We start from the raw sequence: 25,512 nt of genomic DNA, 5'->3' as shown, positions 1-25,512 counted from the left end.
ACCTCTTTGAGGTGGTCTCACTCTTTCAGGAAAGAATGTTTTTTTGTCTTTTCAGAGTCATATTTGTACCAACTATAAGACTACATTCACCAACATGTAAGTGTAAGAAGTATATAAACCAGTCACACATATTTGGAGACCTCCATATGGGTATTAATACCACAAATGGACCATGAAGGCTGTAATGTCTATTGGTCACAAATGTCAGTCCACCCTATAGTGGGATAGTGGTGGGGAAAGAATAGGGGCACATGCTCATGTGACATGCACTATAATTTGGCAAGGGGGGGGGGGGGTGAAAGAGAATTCAAAGTACATTTGTGTGGGCTTTGAGTGCTGATCTTTTATATGGATCAGATGTGCAATACATTTTTTATCTTTTCTTTCATCAAACTAATTTATCACCGAAACTAAGAACTTACCTACCCAGTTTGACATATTACCAGCAATTTGCTACTTATCCTACAATAATCCCAAAGTTTATGATAAAGTTTTATGAAAATGATCTTACTCTGTGTTTAATGTCAACTGAAAATTTACCAGTAACAATATCAATATATCACATATATATTAAACACACCCACCCTTTCCTGCATTAAACAAACACAGTATCTCCCATGTCTAACAACATTCAAAATCATATCAAAAGTAAATACAATGTTGTCTGTTTGGTCAAACCATCCCAACAAACTGCAAACAGACAACAGATTTAAGTTGGAAAAGCATAGGCTGGGAAGGGGTGGGGAGATGGGGTGGGAGATGGGGTGGGGAGATGGGGTGGAGAGATGGTGTGGGGAGAGGGGGAGAGGGGTGGAGATATGGGGTGGAGAGATGGGGTGGGGAGAGAGAGAGATGGGTGTGAAGAGGGGATGGGGAGAGGGGGAGGAAGAGGGGTGGGGAGAGGGTGTGTCAAAGAAATACACTTGATCAGTCAGCTCATGTCCTATGGCTTAACAAATCAATTGAGTCAATCTTAGAGTCTATGCTATACCATATACAATTCAATTCAGCCCTCTCATGCAACCGTTCCCTCTCCCCATCCCCCCCCCCATTTACTTCCTTTCTTCCCAAGCCCAAGAAAAATGAAGTAATGATATGACAAAAGAAAACATGGTCAATGAAACCAAGGTCTTTACAAATGAATGATAAAATGTAAAAGGATAGGCCAGAGGGAATATGTTATTTTTATATTTTGACCAATGCTCATTATGTTCCTCTTTCATCTGTTAAATGTTAGTTTTCCTCAACGCTATCCTTTCAACTAACTGATGTCTGCCAACTGCTTTCGTTACAAACAGAAACCAAAATGACGTACATGAAGGAAATAAAATCCTTACGGTTGGTGGGATTGCCAATTATCGGGCAAGTTTTAATTGCAGAATAGTTTTGAAACGATGTAAACTACTATTCTTTGTATATGCGACCCCTTTAAATGACTTCCTAATGCATGCACTATGACAATTAATGACAAACAACTAAAACAAAACAATCCAAACATACCAAAAATGAGAACGGTAGTAGTGTGTTAATTTCCAGATATCGTCTAAGGTACAGTTATCGCTGGTAGATATACAACTGCTATCCTTTCACACGAATAAATATCCCTGTACAATCTAACCAAGGTATTCAAGTTTCCAGTGGATAACAAGTTCCCTGTTGCAATATTATCAGAGTATATGGTACATATCACTGAAGGGCAACACTGCGATAAACACATTTATCGTGAATCTCCTTCGAACATTTTAACATCCTCCCATTTGATACACGCTCCTCGAGCTGCATATATAAATCAAGTCTGTGATATCATTCAGAATCTCAAAAGAGTTTAGATGATTAAGTCTCCATTTATACCCTTCATTCCCTTCATATATCTGTCATCCAATTGAAGTCTTCCAATGACACAAAAGTCTATTAGCATCTCTTTAACTATATAGTTTCTGTGACACCAGGCTGCCCCAGTAATCACAACTGGCTAGATGTCTGATGACTGTTGCATTGCATATTAACTCGCTCTACCTCAGTCAGACCTTTTGGAGGAGACATTGCCCTCTGTTCCACTATAAAATTCTGCTGCCCCTGGTGTTGATTTCAAAAATCTTTCTTGACTTGAATGGTTCTATGAGGTCAGCTAAATGACCCCATACTGTTTGTGCTATATTGAGGGAATGAGGTCATTTTATATTGTTAGCAGAGTCCAAACCCAGTCATCTTGAAAGATCAACAATTACAATGTTTGGTCAATCAAAATACAAGTTTGACAGCAAAGCAAATAATGCTCTAAATGATAAAACAACCTTTCACACAAAGCAAAATTGACTTCTGGTTAAATCAAGTTTGGCATTTTATGAATGAGAAATTTAAATACTGGTAAGCTAAGCCTGTAACTGCTCAGTCAGTGTAAAGTAAGGTCATTCGGAGTATATATCTAGTGTTTGGCATACAGTAACAGCTGAAGTAGAAACTAATAATTATGCTCGTTTCCAAAATAGCAAGTATGTTGGGTTCAAAATTTTTAATCTAATTGAAGTTCTTGAACGTGACATATCGATTAATGCTATTGTGGTATTTAACTGATCTACATCCTACAGTGATTTCAATGACATTTCATCTGTAAAGATTGATGTATATGACAGTTGCTACACCATTACACTCAATCACAATGCTGAACAAGTATGAAACAGGACGCAAAGCTAGTAATATTTGGAGTTTGCTTTCAAGACACAAGGCCCCAACAAATATTAACAGATGGAGACAAGGTGTGGGGTAGATTTTCATTCTCCTTCTAACAACCCTGTCCTACCCCCCTCCCCCTCTCCGTCCTTCCCCCACCTCCTTTTCTCTCTCACCTCACTTGAAAAGCTCTGCCCTTCTGCTGCTATAGTTCATCCTAAGCTAACAAGTACAAATATCTATTACATTTCTCATTGACGAAAGTGAATATGGGCAAGTCAAAGAAACCATAGCTTTTCAGATTATGGCAGTGTTTTTAGGTAGCAGTGAGTTCACAAGCACCAGAATTGATGTCATGAACACAGTAAAGATCAGTTAACAGGGGAGAGAGTTTGCATGACTGTCTCCCAACCCCTCCTCCCATCCCACCCCCCCCCCCCCACAGTCAGATCCATCTCCTGTATGATTTGCATCAGTTGTTTGCACAAGTGGCTTTTTCTGCAGGAAGTCCACAAACTCTACATCTTTCAGAAGAAAACAATATGATACAGATTTTCCTGCATGTCTACATGTTTATTTGACTCTTAGACTGAAATTGATGAGTACCATAACAGTGAATGCAATTTGAATACAGATTACATATATCTAGAGCGATGATATATGACTATTGTGTAAAACATTCGACAGATGGCCCTAGTGTGTAGTAAATGTTTAAATACCACAACTAGTCAAGGAAGTCTACTGGAACAACCATCATACCATTACAAACATATTTTATTTTAAAACAAAACATTAGCAGGTGTTCTGATGAATGGTCTATTTAAAGCAGGTCTTATGTCTTGAGGATATCCTGGTGCCAGGAAACGGACAGATCTACTAACCCAAGATTATTTTAGCCCTCCGTATGTTAATTGCACTAACAAATCTCAACAACGTACATTAAATTACCACTGGGTATTGGTATCGGCTTACCCCACAAAGGAAGTCACCAAGTGGTACTACTACTACTGCTAAGAATAATTTTAACCATACCACAAATGAAAACAACAACTCAAAACAAACATAAGGAAACAACAACAATTATCGGCGAAAACTTTTAGTTGGTCAAAATGGTCCTGTTAATCTACACTTACTGCTGAGATGGTCGAGTCTGGTACCATCAGACTGTGATAGAATTTGATCCCAAAGGCAGCTTTAAGCAAAGATTAGAAACTTAACCATTACTTCAGGACAATATGGTCTTATAGGCCCATTTGCAAGAAAATAATCTTTGAAGGAAGATGACCACTGCTATAGGATAACTGTAGTACTAATTACTCTACCAATGTTGGTATCCCTTTTCATGGAGGACATTCTACATTAAGTAAAACAGGTTTTGCTGTTTGGACAATAATTACGTTCAAAGCTACATTCTGGGAGGTGATATCAAGTAGTTATAGCTTTACTACAGTCATAGTGATATAGTCATAGTGATATCCAGTAGTCATAGCCTTACTATAGTCATAGTGATATCAAGTGGTCATAGCCTTACTATAGTCATAATGATATCAAGTAGTCATAGCCTTACTATAGTCATAGTGATATCAAGTAGTCATAGCCTTACTATAGCCATAGTGATATCAAGTAGTTATAGCCTTACTATAGTCATAGTGTTATCAAGTAGTCATAGCCTTACTATAGTCATAATGATATCAAGTAGTTATAGCCTTATTATAGCAACAGTAATATCAAGTAGTAGTGGTGGTTTGCAGGCCAACAGACTTTCTCAAAATGTGAAAATCAATGAATACACTATCAACATAGTTCAAAAGGTTTAATAGCAAGTAAGTTTGACTGCATTCAGACAATCAACCAACTACACTGATCTTTTTTTCTAATCTTGATCCAATATTGTTGATTTGTTGATCTGGCATCCTTTCTACAAGTTGGTTAAATGTCATGTTTGCATGGTAACTATCTAGATGTTCAGAGATACAGTATAAGCCAAGCTTTAAGGGCCCAATAAAAATTGTCTTCTGAGCTAAAACTGTAATTACTGCAATATTCAACAGCTGCCAGACACTATCATATGTAAGCAAGAATAATGATATTGTACACAGTACCCAATTGAAACATAAAGCATTCATGTAAACATCATAAGGAAATATATTGTTTGTTTGCTCCAAGTACGGTTGCTAAGGAACGCATACAAAGTACATTTTCGTCATTCTTTAGCTTTACAATCTGAATTATCACAAATTATCACTATAGTAATACAGAACAGCTAGTACAAAGTCAACTTTTAGCGCAATATAATTATCATAAACATCCTCCGTTCAACCTTCCCATGTAGTATTAACATTAAATAAGCTGCACACATGCTTTAAACTTGCAGGTAATATTTCACTAAAATTTAACAATTTTGCTCTTTGTTCGTTATGAAAAATTTGTTATTCTTATATATGAAATCAAACTCTCAAGCAACCAAATTTTTGAGAGTATTTTTTTCTTCTTCTCAGGAGTGGTGTGAAATTTCACTCCTCATTTAGCGGACAAATTGAAGTGGTCTATCTGAGCCTAATAGACGTCATTCTGAGAGCAAAGATAAAGAGATGTGTTTCTCCCTGGATGTACTATCAAAGAGATTTACCACCTGGCAATATTAAGAAACTGAATACTCAACGACTGGTTTAATCCTCAATACACTAGTGCTAAACCTTTAGAATGATTTTTGTTTCACAGTGGAAAAAAAAGAAGACTTCAAGTGCCTGTACTACAATAGTCTATGATAGGCTTTACTTAAAGGAGACACAAAAAAACCATCATTTAATGGTCAACTTCTCCAAACAGCTAAGATAATTATTATTTTCCATTTTTTTTTCAAAACACAACGCTAAAGACTTGATCAAGTCTATAATTATGACATCATCGAGACACAGGTACTTCAATTATTGATGAGCTATTACTTATTTATTACATTATGTTAATTTTCTCCCAGTGTATTCCAGATGGGTTTTGCAAATGTTGAATCTCAAATATTGAACCTCTTAACATGGTCTAATCAATGATGGCATTAATTTCAGGGTCAACACTGTTAATATTCTACTTTAAAAATATGCAAAAAAGAAGGAAAAGAGAAGTTTAAGTATTCAGATCCTAGCAGCAACATGACGTCACAGATTTACAAAATGACAGAAAGTTGTGACATTTAAAGTAGGATATATCTCCCAAATGGAACAAGGTTTTCGATGGCTGTTTGGGGAAGTTCTTACTCACAAAGACCTCTATTATAGAAGCTAAAGATGATGAATGGATTTATAGATTAGAATCTCATGTTATATTTTTTAAGTGAAACAAGGTAATTTTCTTATCAAAAACCACTGAACAGGACGACACCAACGGCAAATGACTAAAAGTGTTCCACAAAGTGAGACACATTGCTTTAACATGTATTTATCAAATTACTAGATCCTAGCCAACATGAAGGTATCTTTATTTTCAACTTATATTCCTCCTGTACACTCTTCCTCAAGGGAATTTGATGAATATGATTGATAAAACAAGAGCCCAAGGGCACTGTGGTTCCTTGCTTGGGGTATATGACAATACACATAATATTATCAAGCAAGATTGGGCTCAAATAGTCCAAGTAATTGTGGTCCTACATGTTCCCATAAAGTAACCAACACTATAGCCAACACTTTTGTGATCACAAAATGTGATCGGATTTTGGATCAAAAGGCACTTTTGAGATCTAAATATGGCGTCGAAAATGTAAGAAATATAAGAGACCTACAAGCGTGTCAACAGATATGATAACATTGGTGACCTCAGATGACATGACCTTTAAGTTTCAAAATGTTCCACCACCCCGTTCACAACTTGTCCCAAAATATCAACCATGTCACACCTTGGCATTGAGATTTAATTGCATTAAATTAAAAAAAATTAACTTTGAACTTGTATGTAACTTCACACACAAAGGTCACCCGAAGGTCAACCAATTGACATTTTTGAAAGGTGAGACCTAAATAGAGCATGACTGTAAAAATTCAAACATTTTTTCTTGCCCATTTTCTCCCCCCAAAATACTACTTTTTTAACATTAGCTGACCTTTGGTGACGTTGGACCACATGACCGTTAAGTTTGAAAATATTCCCCTATACCATTTGCAACTTGTCCAAAAAAATAAACCTTGTCACACCTTGGCACTGGGAGTTATTGCATTAAATGTGTGAAAATTAACTTTGACCTCATATAACTTCGCACATAAAGGTCACACGGGGTCAACCTATTGACAATTATGATCAGAAGGTACCTTTAACATCTGAAAATAGAATGGAAACTGTAAAAATCCACAAAACACGAAAAGATCACCAGAGGTCAAATTGAGGTCAAGGGTCACCCAGATGCGGGTCGACAATTGGATTACATTGAAGCAACTCCCAACCCTAACGGACAATTTGTTCTCAAGTTATCGCAAAAATACTAGTTTTTTTATCATTAATTGACCTTTGGTGACCTCGGATCATATGACCCTTAAGTTTGAAAATATTCCCCTATACCATTTGCAACTTGTCTCAAAATATCAACTGTGTAACACCTCGGCACTGGGAGTTATTACACAAAATGTCTGAAAATTAACTTTGACCTCATATAACTTCGCACACGAAGGTCAGACGGGGGTCAACCCATTAACATTTATGATCAGAAGGTACCTTTAACATCTGAAAATAGCATCGAAACTGTAAAAATCCACAAAACACGAAAAGGTCACCAGAGGTCAAATTGAGGTCAAGGGTCATCCAGATGCGGGTCGACAATTGGATTACATTGAAGCAACTCCCAAACCTAACGGACAATTTGTTCTCAAGTTATCGCAAAAATACTAGTTTTTTATCATTAATTGACCTTTGGTAACCTTGGATCACATGACCCTTAAGTTTGAAAATATTCCCCTATACCATTTGCAACTACTCCAAAAATATCAACCTTGTCACAACTTGGAACTGGGAGTTATTGCATTAAATGTCTGAAAATTAACTTTGACCTCATATAACTTCGCACACGAAGGTCACATGGGGGTCAACCTATTGACATTTATGATCAGAAGGTACCTTTAACATCTGAAAATAGCATCAAAACTGTAAAAATCCACAAAACACGAAAAGGTCACCAGAGGTCAAATTGAGGTCCAGGGTCACCCAGATGCGGGTCGACAATTGGATTACATTGAAGCAACTCCCAACCCTTACGGACAATTTGTTCTCAAGTTATCGCAAAAATACTAGTTTTTTATCAGTAATTGACCTTTGGTGACCTCGGATCACATGACCCTTAAGTCTGAAAATATTCCCCTATACCATTTGCAACTTGTCTCAAAATATCAACTGTGTAACACCTTGGCACTGGGAGTTATTACACTAAATGTCTGAAAATTAACTTTGACCTCATATAACTTAACATACAAAGGTCACCTTGGGTCAACTTATTGACATTTTTGATTGATGAGACCTAAATTAGAGCATCAAACTATACAAATTCAAACATTTTTTTCTTTGCCCATTTTCTGCCCCAAAAATACTAGTTTTTTAACATTAATTGACCTTTGGTGACCTCGGATCACATGACCGTTAAGTTTGAAAATATTTCCCTATACCATTTGCAACTTGTCCAAAAATATCAACCATGTCACACCTTGGAACTGGGAGTTGTTGCATTAAATGTCTGAAAATGAACTTTGACCTCGTATAACTTCACACACGAAGGTCACATGGGTGTCAACCAATTGACATTTTTGATCAGAAGGTACCTTTGATATCCAAATCTAGCATCAAAACCAAACATTTCCTTTTTTGCTCGTTTCCTCCCAAAATAAGCACATTTTTTCTAATGTGACCTTTGACCTTTTGACCTTGGTTTCAGATATAGTTTAATATCCTGATTCCAAAAAACAAAACGACAAGTCTGTACAACCATCCTAACTCTGACCGAAAAACTTTGACCCCATATAACTTCGCACATAAAGGTCACACGGGGTCAACCTATTGACATTTATGATCAGAAGGTACCTTTGACATCTGAAAATAGCATCAAAACTGTAAAAATCCCCAAAAACACGTAAAGGTCACTAGAGGTCAAATTGAGGTCAAGGGTCACCCAGATGCGGGTCGACAATTGAATAACATTGAAGCAACTCCCAACCCTAACAGACATTTCGTTCTCAAGTTATCGCAAAAATACTAGTTTTTTATCATTAATTGACCTTTGGTGACCTTTGATCACATGACCGTTAAGTTTGAAAATGCTCCCCTAACCAGTTCACAACTTGTCCCAAAATATCAATCTTGTCACACATTGGCACTGGGAGTTATTGCAGTTTTAATATTTTCGGTTTTTGGACCATAACTGACCTTTGGTGACCTTTGTGGGCACCAGAAACAATAGGGCACACCTTCTCCATATGGCGGATCTATAGTCCAAGTTTGGCCTCAATCCAACATTCCCTTATTGAGATAGAGCGTACCCAAGCAAGTGTCACAGACACACACACACACATACACACATACATACATACATACATACACACACACGCCAACCTGACTGCATAGGTTCCTTTTGCTAAAGCAAGGAACCAAAAAGGACCTTCAAGGATGAAGGGCAGAGTGAGACAGAGACTTACAAAAATCTTGCAAATCGCTACAAATATATGACTGTAAACAACCTGTTTTTGCTGAAGTATCATATTGAGCATTTTGTAACGGATTGTTTTTTTTTTTCCTTGACATTTCTCAGGTGCCATGACAACGTAATAATACCTCAGAATATTCAACTTAAAAAGGGGTTGGTGCATGCTCATGTAACATAACCATAACGTCATTGATTTCAGTTGATTTTTCTTCCAAGGACACGTTTGATTTTTAGGCAAAAAAATTCTTGGTTAAGTGTCTATGTCATTGAAGTATGTTCATGACCCAAGAATTATCCTAACATATCACTGATATATAAGAAATATTGTCTTCAAATCCCTGTAGAAATATACCATTGTTTATTCCTGGAATTACAATAAGGACTCTAATTTATATTAAACCAGGTTTGTAGTGTCATGCAGCAAGGGGGGAGATGAAGGGTGCAGTGGAAGAAAAGGTTTGGGAAACTTCCAAGGGACTTTACCAACAGATAAGTAAGTTGGGATTGGTTAATTAAGGTCAGTACATCCCCCTCTACCTATAATTCTCCTTCTGTATAATTATAGGGTTGTATCTGTTAAAACAGCCTTATTTTCTTGTCAGCGCAAGTTTTTGTTCACACATGTATTGCTTCACAATAAAGTGGTTTTATCTGCATGCTTAGCCTCACTCGGTTCACAGATAGATTCTTGTGAAAAGGAAGCTAAGGAACGGCTCTAGCCTTTTTAACCAGTCATTCGATCTGAGTATCTCTATTCGTATACCCCCACCCCCACCCCCTTCCCCCTCTCCCTCCAAGTAAACAATGACCAAGCATGCTGTCAGATTAGGGAGACACTAAAGATTAAATTGTATTGCCTAGTGTTCATAATATCTCTGTAATTTTCAGACACCCCCCCCCCCCACACACACACACAAATACCCCTACAGGCTGACATACACAAACAGCTCAGTTGACTGACACAAACAGCCTTAATGCACAGAAAAATTCAATACTTATGTCTTTATAAGGTTTAATTCTTTTCCCACTTGTTTTTTTTTTTTTTGGCCTTAAAGCTTTCCCAATCTGCAAGCTCACATGAAGACCACAACGAAAGAGAAATCTATAATACAGCAAAAAGAAATTATCACTAGGTCAAAAAATACTTAAACTTAGTTTGCTTCATGACAAACCATTTCAAGACCACTCCTAGTGCAACTGCTAGAATGAAGCTATTTATTTATACTTCTCTCCATTATTTCAACGTAAAATTATTTCTTTAAAAGTACCTTACATCTTCATCTTCTGAAATAGTACGAGCCTACAGCTGAAACAATTCTATGCTAAACGACATTCCTCTATCGCTGAATTGTATAAAGGATTTAGCTTGATGTTAAACGTTTGACAAGCAAGATGGCCCCATTTGGTAACAACAAATCAAATACGATAGAAGACGGTTAGCTCATCCAAAGCTGCTGATGAATTGTTGCATTCTTACATCACCGTTCTTTGGCTATCAGACTGATCATGCATGCAAAGCTACGAATAAGTATATATACTTACCAATGTATAGAATCCCAACCTTCCAAATTCCTCAGACAAGTGCTCAGAAAAAAGTCACTGCCCTTTATAAACTCTTTGTTTCAAAAATAACAACAGTAGTATAAATTACCTACCATCAGTCTCAGCTGAGACCAACGAATGCCCAGACTGGTAGTTTACAACACTACAATATATTTCAATCTATCATTTATACTGTTAAGACTTGAATTTTAACTAGATGGGGCTATACAGTGTAACATGATCCTCACATTGAATCTACTGCTGTCATGAACCTGTACCCCAAGCAAATAAATAACACAATGTACTACGTGATAGAGACTCCCAGGATGTTGAAATACTTTATGGCCAAAGCTGTTACATATATCTCAATACATTGACATAACAGGGTATGACATCACTATTAACTTACCTTATAGTTCAATTACATGGCTACATTTATCTACTGTACCCTGAAGCTAAAGGATAGGGTACTGTGTTACTCAGTAAAAGAAATTAAGGAAATATAATGCAATTAAAGTCTCCCTGTAAATTAAAGTCTAATGATCCCTTTTTTGTTTTTGTTTAGACATAATGGCAGCAAACTTTGATATCTTTAGATCATAGGTATAGACACTGAAATATTCTAGAGAGCAAAGGGCATCACGTTCCAATTCAATGTGAAATTATACTGCAACACCTCCCTCTTACCCAGATGTATTTCTTCCTCACTGTGACTTTTAAATGTCTCATTTAACACCTTTTAACGTCCAGGAAAAATTTGGATACATTCAGAACCAATAGAAAAGTGCTTTGTAATACTTCTAGCAATTTTTAGCATGCATACATATTGGGATCAACACTATTGACCTTCAATGCTAAAGTAATGCTTGTATTAAACTTCCACTGCCCCAAACACCCTTCCCCTTCCCCTCCCCCAAACACCCTACCCCCCCTCCATCCCAAAAACCCTCCACCTCCTCCACACCCCCCCCCCCAAAAAAAGGGCTACAATTACAAGTTTTAACAAAGTAATGTTTCATAAGCTTCTTGATTAAAATATTATCCAAATGTACAACTTCTGAGACAAAAAGACAAAGATGAAGGTTATTCAGTGTTCTGTGACAAGTGATGAGAGATGAACAAAACAGATAACAACTGTTACCGATACATACAGTAAATGTACCCACCCAAGTTACTTGACATATAGTCCAATATGATTGCATAATATTAACCTACCTTGCTTGAGATCTTCTGCAAGGTAAACTATACAAAATCAATCCCAATTGTTAATATGTGCGTCATGAAGTTGGTAAGTACTGTAGGTTATATATAATCAGCACATACTCCACCAGTAAAGGTTCATAACTAATAGGAGTTATGACAAGATAAAGCACCAGGGTAATATAACTAGTACACAGTTGTCTTTTAAAGGTAAAATCCACAATGTTATCTCCTTCCCTGAATCATGCATGCATGCAAGACACTGTCAAGAACTGTCAACAATGTACTAGCAGCTAGCTGTCCCAGGCTATTATCAATAGATGCAGATAAAACTGCAGACACCAAGGAATGCCAACAATAGGTGAGGAACCATCACCAGCTTAACAATACTACAATGTGTGTTTTGTGCACTTAGGGTCATTATATTCACAACAAGGACTATGACTATATTGATCAGTACAGTAGTAAATGGGTGTATGGTATATTTATAGTCATGTGCATACTCATTATAAATTATAATACTATTAGGTAACACTATAGGTAACTACCTGAACAGAAACAGACATTTATAGTTGTAAGGATGTGCTATATAATGGATTATAGAATATTTTAGTACTATTATAGCCAAAATCATCACCAATATAGCCAAAATCATCACTAATATAGCCTAAATCATCACTAATATAGCCTAAATCATCACTAATATAGGCAAAATCATCATGAATTTAGCCAAAATCATCATTAATGAAGCCACAATCACCAACTATATAGCCACAATCATGACTAAAATAGCCAAAATCACTAATATAGCCACAATCATCACTAAAATAGCCAAAATCTTCACTAATATAGCCTAAATCATTATTTGTATAGCCAAAATCATCACCAATATAGCAAAAATCACCACTAATATAGCCATATAGCCACAATCCTCACAAATATAGCCAAAATCATCATTAATATAGCCATATGTAATCATCACTAAAATTGCCATAATCATCACTAATATAGACACAATCATCACTAATATAGCCAAAATCTTCACTAATATAGACAAAATCATCACCAATATAGCCAAAATCATCACTTAAATAGCATCAATCATCACTAATATAGCCACAATCATCACTAAAATAGCCAAAATCATCACCAATATAGCAAAAATCACCACTAATATAGCCATATAGCCACAATCATCACAAATATAGCCAAAATCATCATTAATATAGCCATATGTAATCATCACTAAAATTGCCACAATCATCACTAATATAGAATAAATCATCACTAATATAGCCAAAATCTTCACTAATATAGAGAAAATCATCATTAACATAGCCAAAATCATCACCAATATAGCCAAAATCATCACCAATATAGCCAAAATCATCACCAATATAGCCAAAACCATCACTAAAATTGCCACAATCATCCCTAATATAGCCACAATCATCACTAACATAACCAAAATCTTCACTAATATAGACAATATCATCATTAATATAGCCAAAATCATCACCAATATAGCCAAAATCATCACTGTTTAGTACATATGTTGGTCAAAAGCATCATTGGTCAGTTACAGATGGTTGGTGATAAAAAGCATTTGAACTGGTGAATATAGGCAAACAATTAGGTAACGGATGACTTTCAGGAGTGATTTTGACAAAGTTGCTGGTGGTTGTAGAATTTATATAACACTTGCAAGAAAGAAAATACTATAAAATGCGATTTTTGAGTATTTCCCATGGTAATAAATATCAACTCATCGAATAATATAGAAACTACAACACAAAATTTAACTTGCAACAAGGAAAGGGTGGAGAAAACACCTTACACAAATATTACATCTAAGCTCACATGTCCTTAACATTCCCATACTAACCGTCTAATTATTCCTACGATTAAAAAAACATATAGATATGGCTGATACTTAAGTTACCACTGAAAACGGATAAATAATTCAAATCTGCAGATGGAATTCCTTTTTTCTCCTTTCTTTTTTTGTAATTCAAAGTTTACAATTAAGCATGCATACCTGCTGAGCCTACTTTTAATTTATTATCTCCATATCTGCCATCAAAACAATGCATGATAGTTATGTACTTGGTTCTTACAGTGATAAGATCTACTAAAGAAATCAAGAAATGATACTTAGGATCGCCAAATATGACAATTAACAAGTAACAAGTCACCTGCTGAATAAAGTATAAACTGTGTAGATTGTAGAAAGTCAGTGTTCCTCTCCAGGATGGAATATTTCTCTATAATTTCCCTGCAATGTCTGAAATGCTGACTTTAATGTGAACCATTTTTATACCAGTGAGTTACGTGAGTAATGATCAAAGTGAAAAGTTTGTCATATGCAGGCAGGATATCCTCAAAAAACAAAACAAAAAAAACACAATTACAGGAAACCACTTCCAGCATTTACTTGCCTTTCAATATATTACATTACGCAGCACAAGAGTGTTTTGCAAGCTAACCCTGGCTGAAGTTCACACTGCATGTACCTAGGCTGACCTTTGACCTCCACCTGACAACAAGGTGGTTTCTACTACATATGGTTAAGCCAAATCAGCATAAGTTTCACATCTTCATTGAGACCTGACCTTTACAGAGTTTGTAAGGTTTGACTTTCACCTTGAACCAGGCCGGCATATCCACGCTGTTTCATTTAGATGATATTCATAAATTGTATTGTTCACAATAGCATGTGCCAGCATTTGATCATTTATTATCGGAAGTTTTTGTAGGCGACTGTATGACGTCATTAGAAATAGTCACTCAAATGTACTTCCATTCCGGCACGGAATTCACGGAAGTCAGGAAATTTATAACAGAGGATAAACAATGAGTTCAAAAATAAGAAATGAATCCCAAACAGCAAGTTCATTGATATTCCTAAAAATAACAAGATGACTCTAAATCATGTCATACCACATGCAGTCACTTCCTGTTCATATTGACTTTCATTTCACTTTCGTTGAGATTGTCCTAGCTGACGCACGTACGTTTACATTTGGCAAAAGAATTTAAGCAATACACTGGTAAAGTTACATAATGCATGAAACTAATTGTTATCTTGGCAACCCGACAGAGATTAGCTATGTTGGCCTTCAACATGTTTATAATTGGGCAAAATAATCAGCAGTTATTTTTACAACGCTTAAGCAAATGTGGGAGAAAACCCGCAAGGGCATATGGATTACAACTTATACATTGAGTGGCTTCCAATTCAACATTTTATTACTCAAATTTGGAATCTTTTCAATTTAGAAAGCAATTTCAGATTGCTCTTGGATGAAAAACCCACCATAGTATGATTCGAAACCGGAACCTCCCCATTGGTAAGCCTCATTGCTTCAAATGCCACAGACTTTATCCACTCGGCCACACCACCAGTATACACAACTATGTAACTTAACTGTTTGGAAACCTCACCTATTCAAGAGGAGATTATGGTAGCTAACTTCAACTCGAACAGATGTTTGCGATTATATAAGAATTTGGAAGTTATCCAAAACAAAGTAGCAACAATATGTTATTAACATATTAAATCAGCTGTTTGTAATTGTATGATGATTTCCCAGTACTACCATATCCACTGAGTGTTATTTTCACATTAACAAATCCTTCTAAATGTTTCCCATCGTATGGTTGTTAATTAGTAAGTCAATTAATTAATATTTTGATCCTTAACAAAAACTGATCACCCCAGACATTGTTTTTACATTATGTTATAATCAAACTGCCCATTAATGAAAAATTTGGAAATTTCAAGTTTTGTTACTATATGTTTACTATACGTTTACTGTATGTTTAAAAAGAAACTTATTCACTGGTGGATGAAATTGCATGATATTAAGCTGCAGAATAACTGGACTTTGTAGCAGTGTATGGCGATTTAATTCAGCAGTATGCTGCATAACTTCTGAAAAGTAACAGGAAGTCCCATTTAATGACAATGTACATACCTCACTGTTGACAACATATATTCAGTATTCATGAAGAGTGTCATTCACAATGTTTACATGTTTGATCATGAGTAATACTGAGCCTACTTGAATCATATTTAACAACAGTGACAAAGTGAAACTTCCCAAACCATTTGTGTTGCTGATTGTTTCAATTTTGTTATGTAACCCTATCTGCCAAATTGAAGAGATTCTGTTCTGTTGGCAAACACATTATAAGTCACAGAGCACTCAATACTGACGACCTACATGCATGGTATCATTGGTATGGATTTTTCAAACAATGAACTTACAGGGAAGGGGGCGGGGAATTAAAACTATATCTATTAAAAGGAGAGTCTCTCATGTGTTAGAATGGGAGACGGTCAGTTCTCACTGAAGAACATGTATAAAATGTAAAGTATCGTTCTAAAATATGCAGTCAAGTTAGCAGTTATTGCCTAAATGATTGAGGGGGGAGACAATGATAAAGTCAGAAGTAATCTAAATTTACAGGTTACTTTTTAAATACATGCTTTTGATAAACGTTACACACAACTTTGACTATAACTTTATGTGATACTTCTAGACAATTTTGTATTCTACTGTAGTGCAGGCTTGCTGGCATATTAGTCTGAGGCCATATAGTCCAGAATAATTAAGGTTCTAAATCTTCCTTTAGGCTCTCACACAATGTTTTTAAGATAATTTAGATCTATCCAAGGTTCAATCTTCTTTAACCTGTACATTTCTATTTGTTATTTTGAATGGCCTTGGGCCTTGGGAACTGGTAAACTGACCCATTAACCCTCCCCTCATTGTGATGTGAATTTTCTATTTCTTGTCAAAGGCCAGACCTTCAAAGGTTATAAGCCAAAAGTTGCATTCCAGTCTCACCCACCGTAATCATTTTCCCTGGCTGTTGAAATTTACTCAAAAGCTAGCAAGAAGAACCAACAACCCTGAAAATGGGCCACCTGAGTATCTATGTAACAGACAAGATTATTTCTTCCCACTACTAAAAAGTTACTCATTCTTTTCACAGAGCCAGATTCAAGTAGAATAATGAGCTATCATAATGTAATTTATAAGATTGTATGTCATTACCATAGCAACAAATTACATTAAACTGTGCAAGGTACTCTGTTAATGCAGAGTCCTGGGGCTCCAAATACTTCCCCTGGCCAACAATAATGTTGTTATTCTGGTGCAAAATTAAGAGAATATGTGTAGATTTAGATATATATTCAGTGCACTAATCAAGAATATTAACACATTTCTGTTGAAAAATAGCTTTGAATCATTTGGTGAAGATGCATGACCATTTTACTGGTACAGATGTCATGGGAGGTATAAGGACAGGTCATGGAACAGTGACAGACAGGCAGGGCAGCATGGAGCTATACAGTAAGTTTCTGAGAATAATGCAAAATGCTATGCTATATGGTCAAGATGCCATACCAGTGTAAATATGTATAGCAGTTTTTCTACACAGAAACCATAGTATTTCAGAAGAGACTAAATTCAGAGTCTTCGAAGCTGCTGCACAATATTCAACAGTTCAGTTATTCCATGATATGTCAAAAGTACTATATTTGCTACTTTGTTAGTCTGACCAAGGACAAGGAACTTGGGCCATATATGACATCCTCCTAGAATAACTAAGCCGCTGCAGATGAAGGAAGGCAATTGATATGATGGGTGGAGGAGACGAGTTAGAGATTGGGGAGGGGAGGAGGAAGGGGAGGGTGTAAATTAGCCTCATATCTTAAGATTAAGCATCAGTAACATACTGAAATATGCATCAAAACAAGCCTGTACTCCCATTTATACAATGTTTACCTCACAGAAACAAATTCTCTATAAAAAACAAAATCCAGAATTGTCTGGGAATAATTTGTCAGCTGAGGACCTCCAAGATATCCTTCTGAAAACTATCAATAAACAATTGTATGTGTTGTCTCCACTTTCCCTTCCAATCGAACACAATTGTTTTAAATATAAATGATTTTGTCATATCTAGTTTGCTGCCTGATCCTCCATGCGCCATCTTTAACACGTTTCCTCAGTCCCCCCCACCCCCACTCCCACCCTCTCCCCTGCTCCTTTTACTGTCATTCAGATAAAAGCATGCACTTCACTCCATAAGTCTCCAAGAAGTGCGTCACATTGGTTGTACCGTGTATGACAAGTAACAATCATGTAATGTCATATCACAGGTATCCATTTATAACCATCTGTCATTGGTTAAACTGGTAAAAAATCATCTTTGATTCCAGATTTTGTCACAAATAACTTATCATCACCCCCCAACTCCTGTTCTTGCTTCAATATAAGATAGTAAAAAGAGCAAAGACCACATCAACTTAACTCTTTCTCATGGGCTCATCAGATTCCATCGGGAGTGAATGTATCAGGGCATGATTACAACATTTAAGTACGGACGATCACATTACTCCACATTCCAGGGATGCGCACAGCGTGTGGGAGGCCTTTGACATAACCCGACCAAATGTCAGATTAGCACCGGCACCTCAAAGTTCACTAATACATACATCAAGCAAGACATTTAAACAATTCCGTTTTCAAATTTTAAAGCACATTTGTAGAGATGATATTCAGAAACAAAGGGAGAATTTTTGAGTGAAAGCAACTATATGCATATTTACCCTACTTAAGAAAAAGCCTGAAGAACCCTCTACAATGTGTGAAACATGCAGAGCTTAATTTCTGTGTCACATATGTAAGTGATGGACATAACTTATTAACAAAGACCACTTACGAAATATTGGCAAATGTTTTCATTACTAAAGTGGTCACATAAAAGAAAAAAAACATCAGACTTTCATCATTTTCCTAGCATTTTCCTAGCATCTTACAATGAAGTTAAATTCTTCAAAAGTTGGATTCTGTTTAATGGCAATGGGTAGGGGTTTTAGATTACAAAATCAACTACTTTAATCTGGAGCCCAATGGGATTCTAAAAGATACGTTTCCAAGCCCCATCCCCCTCCCTACCTCCGCACTGCATTATGGCAATCCACAATCAAATTGACAGATAATAATAGTAACAAAAAATATTTGTACAGTATTCCATGGCTAAATTATTGTTACTGTGATAAGGCATCCCTCTCCTTTTTCCCTCCCTTGCCCCCCCCCCCCCCATCATCCACAATGAAATTCAAATTCAACACAAATTGCTCCTTTATCAACAACTTCTCCAGGTTTCTCCTGATTTAGCTCAAACAAGAGCAGTGAAATATGCCTGAAGATTCTTACCACCATTTTAGTAACCTTTTTAGTTTTATCAAAGAATTTTGTCACCCTAATTTTGTGGAAGAGAGACAATGCAGCCAGGTAAGTTTACAAGTTCAAAGTTGTTTACTGGGTTTCTCCAAAAATGTTTTTAGTTCCCATCACAGGTTTCTGTTTCATTTCCCACTCAGAAAGCTATCTATTTAACATTCTTCAAATTCCAGAAATGAAAGTGATGGCAGCATACTGATTTTACCTCTCCAGGAATTTGCTCTTTAAAGCAATATACACAATATTATGATGTTGCCATTACTGCACAAATTAATGATAGGTCCCCATGAATGCCCCTCAAGACAATTTTCTGTCACTATAATATGTCTGTGATCCTTTTAAAGTGTGGAGAGGTAGTTGTGTGTAGGGGATGATTGGTAGGTTAAGGTATTAACTACAGTAAATATCTGCAAATCTAATGAAAAGAAAACATGACATAACTTTTAAAATTGGCAACAGTGGAGTCACCCTTTTGGACAGTCTTTCTTCATCCTAGCTCTCCCATTAACTCCCCCTCCCATTAACTCCCCCTTTCCTTAAATCCCCCTCCCCTTAAATCCCATTCCCCTGAACTCCCCATTCCCTTAACTCCCCCTCCCCTTAACTCCCACTCCCCTTAACTTCCCCTCCCCTTAACTCCCCTCCCCTTAACCTCCCCTTCCCATCAATTCCCCCTCACCTCAACTCTCCCTCCCCTCATCCAAAACAATGAAATGGAATGTATATGACATTTAAGTTGTGGTCTGATTAGGTACTGTAGTAACTTCAAGCTCTGTAGCAAGGTTATTATTAAGTTGGCCCATCTTACCAGCCCAGTTCTGTCTTGCTTGGCACAACAAATACTGTATGTAACTGGGAGAGGGTGGGGAATGCAGGTAATGCATAGCTGTGTCCAAAGTCGCAGCTGTTTCTTGCAGCTTTAAGTCATTCTGGATATTGCTTTTACTTCACATATTCACAACAAAACTTGTTCACCTAAATAGGGTTGTAGGTTTTCACACCTTCCCATTCTATGGTAATTTTAAAAATGCCGGAAATGAAAGCTAAGATATTTTTAAGTACTGCACAAGAGCCTGGAATGTTTATCATGACTTGGGATCCTTCTGTTAGCCCAGCTGCACTCTCATCCAGTACCAACAGGCCCTTATGACATTTCCAATTAAAACATGCCAATCCACAATCTGAGCATCATTCCAAAAAACTTCACTTTTAAGTAAACTGTAAATTAAAGAGTAACCAATGGTTTAATCAGATCCGTGTCCAACAGAATCGACTTCATTCAACATTTTAAATATGTACATTTTATTCACCAAATCCCTGGAATATTAATGCTATGGAGCTCGATGTCAACGGAATAAAAAATTAACAGCGACAGTTGCTGGGGGTTTTGTGTTTTTCATTGTTTCTTGAGTACAAATATACATTTTTGAGCAGATAACATTTAACGAGCTATGGAGCTCCAATGTCAACAGAATAAAAAATTAACAGCAACAGTTGCTGGGGGTTTTGTGTTTTTTTCATTACTTCTTGGGTACATCTGATATATAATTAAATATACATTTTTGAGCAGATAACGTTTTCTGGATAACGTCACTTTATAAATTTATCATTATTATTATAATTTTACAAAGCTGAAATTTCGTACAGGATTAAGGAGAATCCCTATTTCTGTAACATACAGCAGTGGTATCTGAACTGTTCAAACATTCAAACTTCACTGGAAGTTATATGTAGATATTGCTCACTCCACGTCGCCATAGTAACAAATCACAATTTCTTCAAAAATCTCATCGAATCTTAGCATCATAACAATCATCATGATAAACATGTGAGTTTGTTTGTGTGTGGTTTGCGAGATAAGAAACCATGAATTAATTAATTTATATCAGCCGGGGGGGGGGTATATTATAATTATAATTATATAATAATAACGATGCTTGATGATCTTTGCATGCAGTCCGATACCAAAAACCATCCTTATATCCTCACAGGCAGATCTGGGCTTCCGTAATATTGCTGTCGGGAAGTTGAAATTATCATGATCAATTTTAAACTGTTATTTCTAAACAACTTTTTTTTGTCCTTAAAGTTACTCACGGCTTGAGAGCTTTGTCTTTTCTGCCTTTGCGAAATTTAATGAGATATAAAACCATTTCCTGTTTATCCCAGGATCACGCAATGGGGTAGAAACACACCGCACACTACTATGATTCATCCAACATTTAGAATGTGTGCTCGTTGCACACGAGAGGAAGTTACATGTAAATTGAGCACAATTGTCCTTACCTTGTACTCACATCTTCTGTGACACAAAAACTTGCATGCTGAAAAGGAAAGGAAATTAAAAGTTATTATTATATGAATGACAAAGGCCTACCAAAACAACACAGTTACTTCCACTAAATAACAAAATGAATATTAATACAGGTGCTTGATATTTGAAATTCTGAAAATATATTGATTTGAACTGATATTTGAGAATTGCCGAGACATTCTGTAATAATTGCAGATCTTATCGTCGGTCTCATACTGCTTTGTTCAGTTTCCTTTGTACTGAGTCTATACAAAGCTGTTTGATAGCTACACTCAGCATATGGAGGAGGAGGTAGAGATGGAGAAAGTCAAATATTGACCAACGTATATAAACAGAGCAGTCCCGGCTTTTATTCACTCAGTTTCAAGTCTTTGTAGGAGTAGAACTTTGACCACATCAAATATGACCAAATAAATTTTGTTATCCATCCACAGATAGAAACAAACTCAGATGAGGCATAAAAAGAGAGGGGGGGGTACCTTACTATAAGTGATGTGTTAATTTATGAAGTGCTCTTAGAAAATTCCCAATGTAGAACAACTTTACTTCCTCAAACTTCTGTGAGGAAAGACCATTGAGACAATAAGGAACATACAGTACCATGCGTTTTTGTTACTTATCTTACCCAAACTAAATTAAAAAAATAAAATAAAGCAGAAATCACTACCCTTGGAACTTGGTAATCATAAAGATGCATTAATACTTGCATGAAACAATGTTTGATATGGAGTCACAATCTCTTCCCAAAAATCTCTGGATAGGAATGCAGACCTGAAACCTGATTTACAATTTGATCCCTTCCTAAGCTAAGGATCAAAAATAAGGATCCAATACTTTTTATCCAATGGGGATTGGGAATGCAGATCACATCAATTGCTAGTAAGGATCACATAAAGCTGTATTTGAAACAGGCCGGTCATTAGGATCACATAAAGCTGTATTTGTACACAGGCCGGTCATAAGGATCACATAAAGCTATATTTGTAAACAGGCCTTTCATAAGGATCACATAAAGGTCTATTTGTAAACAGGCCGGTCATAAGGATCACATAAAGCTGTATTTGTAAACAGGCCGGTCATAAGGATCACATAAAGCTGTATTTGTAAATAGGCCGGTCATAAGGATCACATAAAGCTGTATTTGTAAACAGGCCGGTCATAAGGATCACATAAAGCTGTGTTTGTAAACAGGCCGGTCATAAGGATCACATAAAGCTGTGTTTGTAAACAGGCCGGTCATAAGGATCACATAAAGCTGTGTTTGTAAACAGGCCGGTCATAAGGATCACATAAAGCTGTATTTGTAAACAGGCCGGTCATAAGGATCAATTAATAGATATTGCTGACATCTAAGAATGCTTATTACAATAGAGATGATTTGCTTTAAAATTATTAGACCACATCAGAGATGTTTAGGATCAGACTTTGTATTCGGGATCATCTAGAAGGTTCAGGATCAAATCGCTTCACATGCAGCAAGGATCATACCTAGGTCTGTGTTTTAGCAGACCTAGAGATGATTTTATCTGGGTGTATGGGGAGATAATGGGGTCCCCCGCCCCCAACGTGCAAATAATGCTCACTATACAACAGCTTACCTTTACAGGATCTACCCTCGTTCCAGATGACATCATGGCAGACTCGACATGTCTGGGTTTCTTTGTATACTTTGGTCCTAAATGAATGACTTTGGCAGTCTGCTACATCTTGAGGCTGCAAGAAAAGGTGGAATCATAAAAATATTAATCATATTGCATCATTCCGATATACGTAACGTTTTCAAAGCGGGGTTTATCATTAAGAGCTGGACCTTCTATAATCAGTTTTCTAGTTTTTCTTATAAAGAAATCACACACTTACAAGTTAACTATTGCTACATTGTAACTATGGTTGATCAAACTGAACTGTGTTCAGATGGAATCATAGCATATGATGAATAATAGGAATTATTAAAACAATAAATTAGGGGGTTCATTTTTTATGCTACGGAGCTTATAAAACATAGCATCAACATCCAATCCAAGAAAAATGATAAAACAGTTGTTCAAGTTGAGTCTTCTATTGATATATTCTCTTCATGTCAGTTAAAACATATGATCACATACCACAAAATAATGGCAAACATGACGTGACAATCATCAGGCAACAAATCAGTAAAATTCAGTTTCTGATTTAATTAATTAATAATTCAGATCTGATCAAGGACTTAGTGACCGACATTTTACTACTATCTTACAGTAAGTATGGGGTGCAGCAGCATTTACAGGGTTTTTATTAGTTAAATTTAAAAGCACACGGTCTGTAAACACGCTGCCAGTTACTTAGTTGCTTCTAAGAACCAATCACAAAACGGAAAGAGAAACCTTCACAACTACCTTCCTCCTACAAGCGTTCCTGTCAAAACTGAGAACCTGGCATCAATCTAAAATGCTCTTAATTTGAAAAATCTCTTGATTCTACATGTTTGGAAACTACTTAAATAATATTAGCCTTGTGCTCTTTGTTGGAGTGTGAGCAACTATGGTAATAAAGTCAATAAACAAACTCCAGGGTAATACTGCAAGGACATTATCATGTCATATCATTAGATGTTTGTGACTGCAAAGAGGAGGAAGAGAGGATAAAAGTGGAGGAGAGGATGGATATAAGTGTCATTTCTTCCTGGGGAAAGTAAAAGCCTTGGTAATCAAACATTTCAGACATGTGATTATTCTTTTCTTCCATCAAATTGTTGGTCAATATTCTCTTAGATGTCCATTTACAAGCTTCACACCCCTCCCTCCTACCCTTGTTGAAAGCATGTCATTTAAAGTTATAAAAACTGTTACGTTTTTCCATTGAAATTTTGTTTGCATCTGATGAACTGACCTAATGGTTTGTACATTAGGCTATAGAATCCAGTCAATTTCAATTCATGAGCTTCTAAGATGTTGACAAAATTAAAAGTCTTTTTATAGTTTAAAACCATGCCTTAGGTCATCCCTTAAAATATTGCCTATTAGACATATATATTGTAATTATCTGTATTATCTTAAATTGTCTCCTTCTGGGGAACATTTAGGTATTCAGTTGTCATATCAATGACTTTCTTGTCCAGTGTGTAAAACATCACATTTTAAAATTTGGATCTATGATTACTACTGTACTTCTACTGGTCATTACACCTTAATCCAGCATCACTCACATCACATTGTTACACAAGGAACAGGTTGGTCTGTTTAATAACTAGTTGCGTACTTAGTCAGTAAGTTTTGTACTTTGCCATGTAAATAAACAAACTATATTTAAGAATATCAACATTGTTGATAATGATCAACTTGATAAGGTAAAGGTGAGTGGGTTGTAAACAAAGAGGGAGTGATGTGTAAACAATAACCAGTCCAACTTTATCCTTTCAGGTAAAAGGACACAGGTGGGAACACAAATCAAACAAAGGCCTAAACCTCTAAATGAACAAATATATCAAAGCAAGAAAAAAACGAGTATACCAATTGTTACTTTGTTTATCTTTCAAACAAAATTTAATAGGTTGACATTTATAAGACCTTTTCAAGTCTTTCTCAAGTCAAGACTTTACATTACAGCAGGATAGTAAACTGATATATATTCTGTTCAACCATTTTCTGCCCTTATTACATTTTAAGGCATTTCAAAAACTTACAATGATTAGGATTATATAACAACAACATTCTTAATGTTAATTTTCTTCTCCAGTTTTTTTTTTTTGTTTTTTTTAGCCCCATGTACATTGTTTTTATATTTTTTTTCCCTGGTACAACTTCTCCCCACATCATTGTGGTGCTCTCTTTGTGCTTAATACCTGTTAGTTATCGGTTTTAATAATCAAAGTGATG

The 25,512-nt window shown here is 36.1% G+C and overlaps 1 protein-coding gene across 9 annotated transcripts in view; it reads right to left on the bottom strand.

The window, feature by feature from the left end:
- LOC139964457 (tensin-1-like) overlaps positions 1–25,512 on the bottom strand; it is a 196,613-nt gene that overhangs the window by 85,916 nt on the left and 85,185 nt on the right. For 5 of the 9 annotated variants that reach the window (XM_071966024.1, XM_071966026.1, XM_071966041.1 and 2 more), the window contains 2 exons: positions 23,257–23,371; positions 21,631–21,668 (listed from right to left, as the gene is read on the bottom strand). In XM_071966024.1, the coding sequence (XP_071822125.1) occupies positions 21,631–21,668; positions 23,257–23,371 (153 nt within the window). Of the gene's footprint in view, positions 1–10,882; positions 11,035–12,097; positions 12,214–14,277; positions 14,380–21,630; positions 21,669–23,256; positions 23,372–25,512 lie in introns of those variants that run through there. The other 4 variants (XM_071966035.1, XM_071966036.1, XM_071966032.1 and 1 more) reach the window with 4 other exon arrangements.

Source organism: Apostichopus japonicus, chromosome 23, assembly GCF_037975245.1.
Source record: "Apostichopus japonicus isolate 1M-3 chromosome 23, ASM3797524v1, whole genome shotgun sequence".
In the NCBI taxonomy this organism is placed as follows: domain Eukaryota; kingdom Metazoa; phylum Echinodermata; class Holothuroidea; order Aspidochirotida; family Stichopodidae; genus Apostichopus; species Apostichopus japonicus.
The sequence above is the reverse complement of the archived record's forward strand: the minus strand, read 5'-3'. Positions and strand labels throughout refer to the sequence as shown.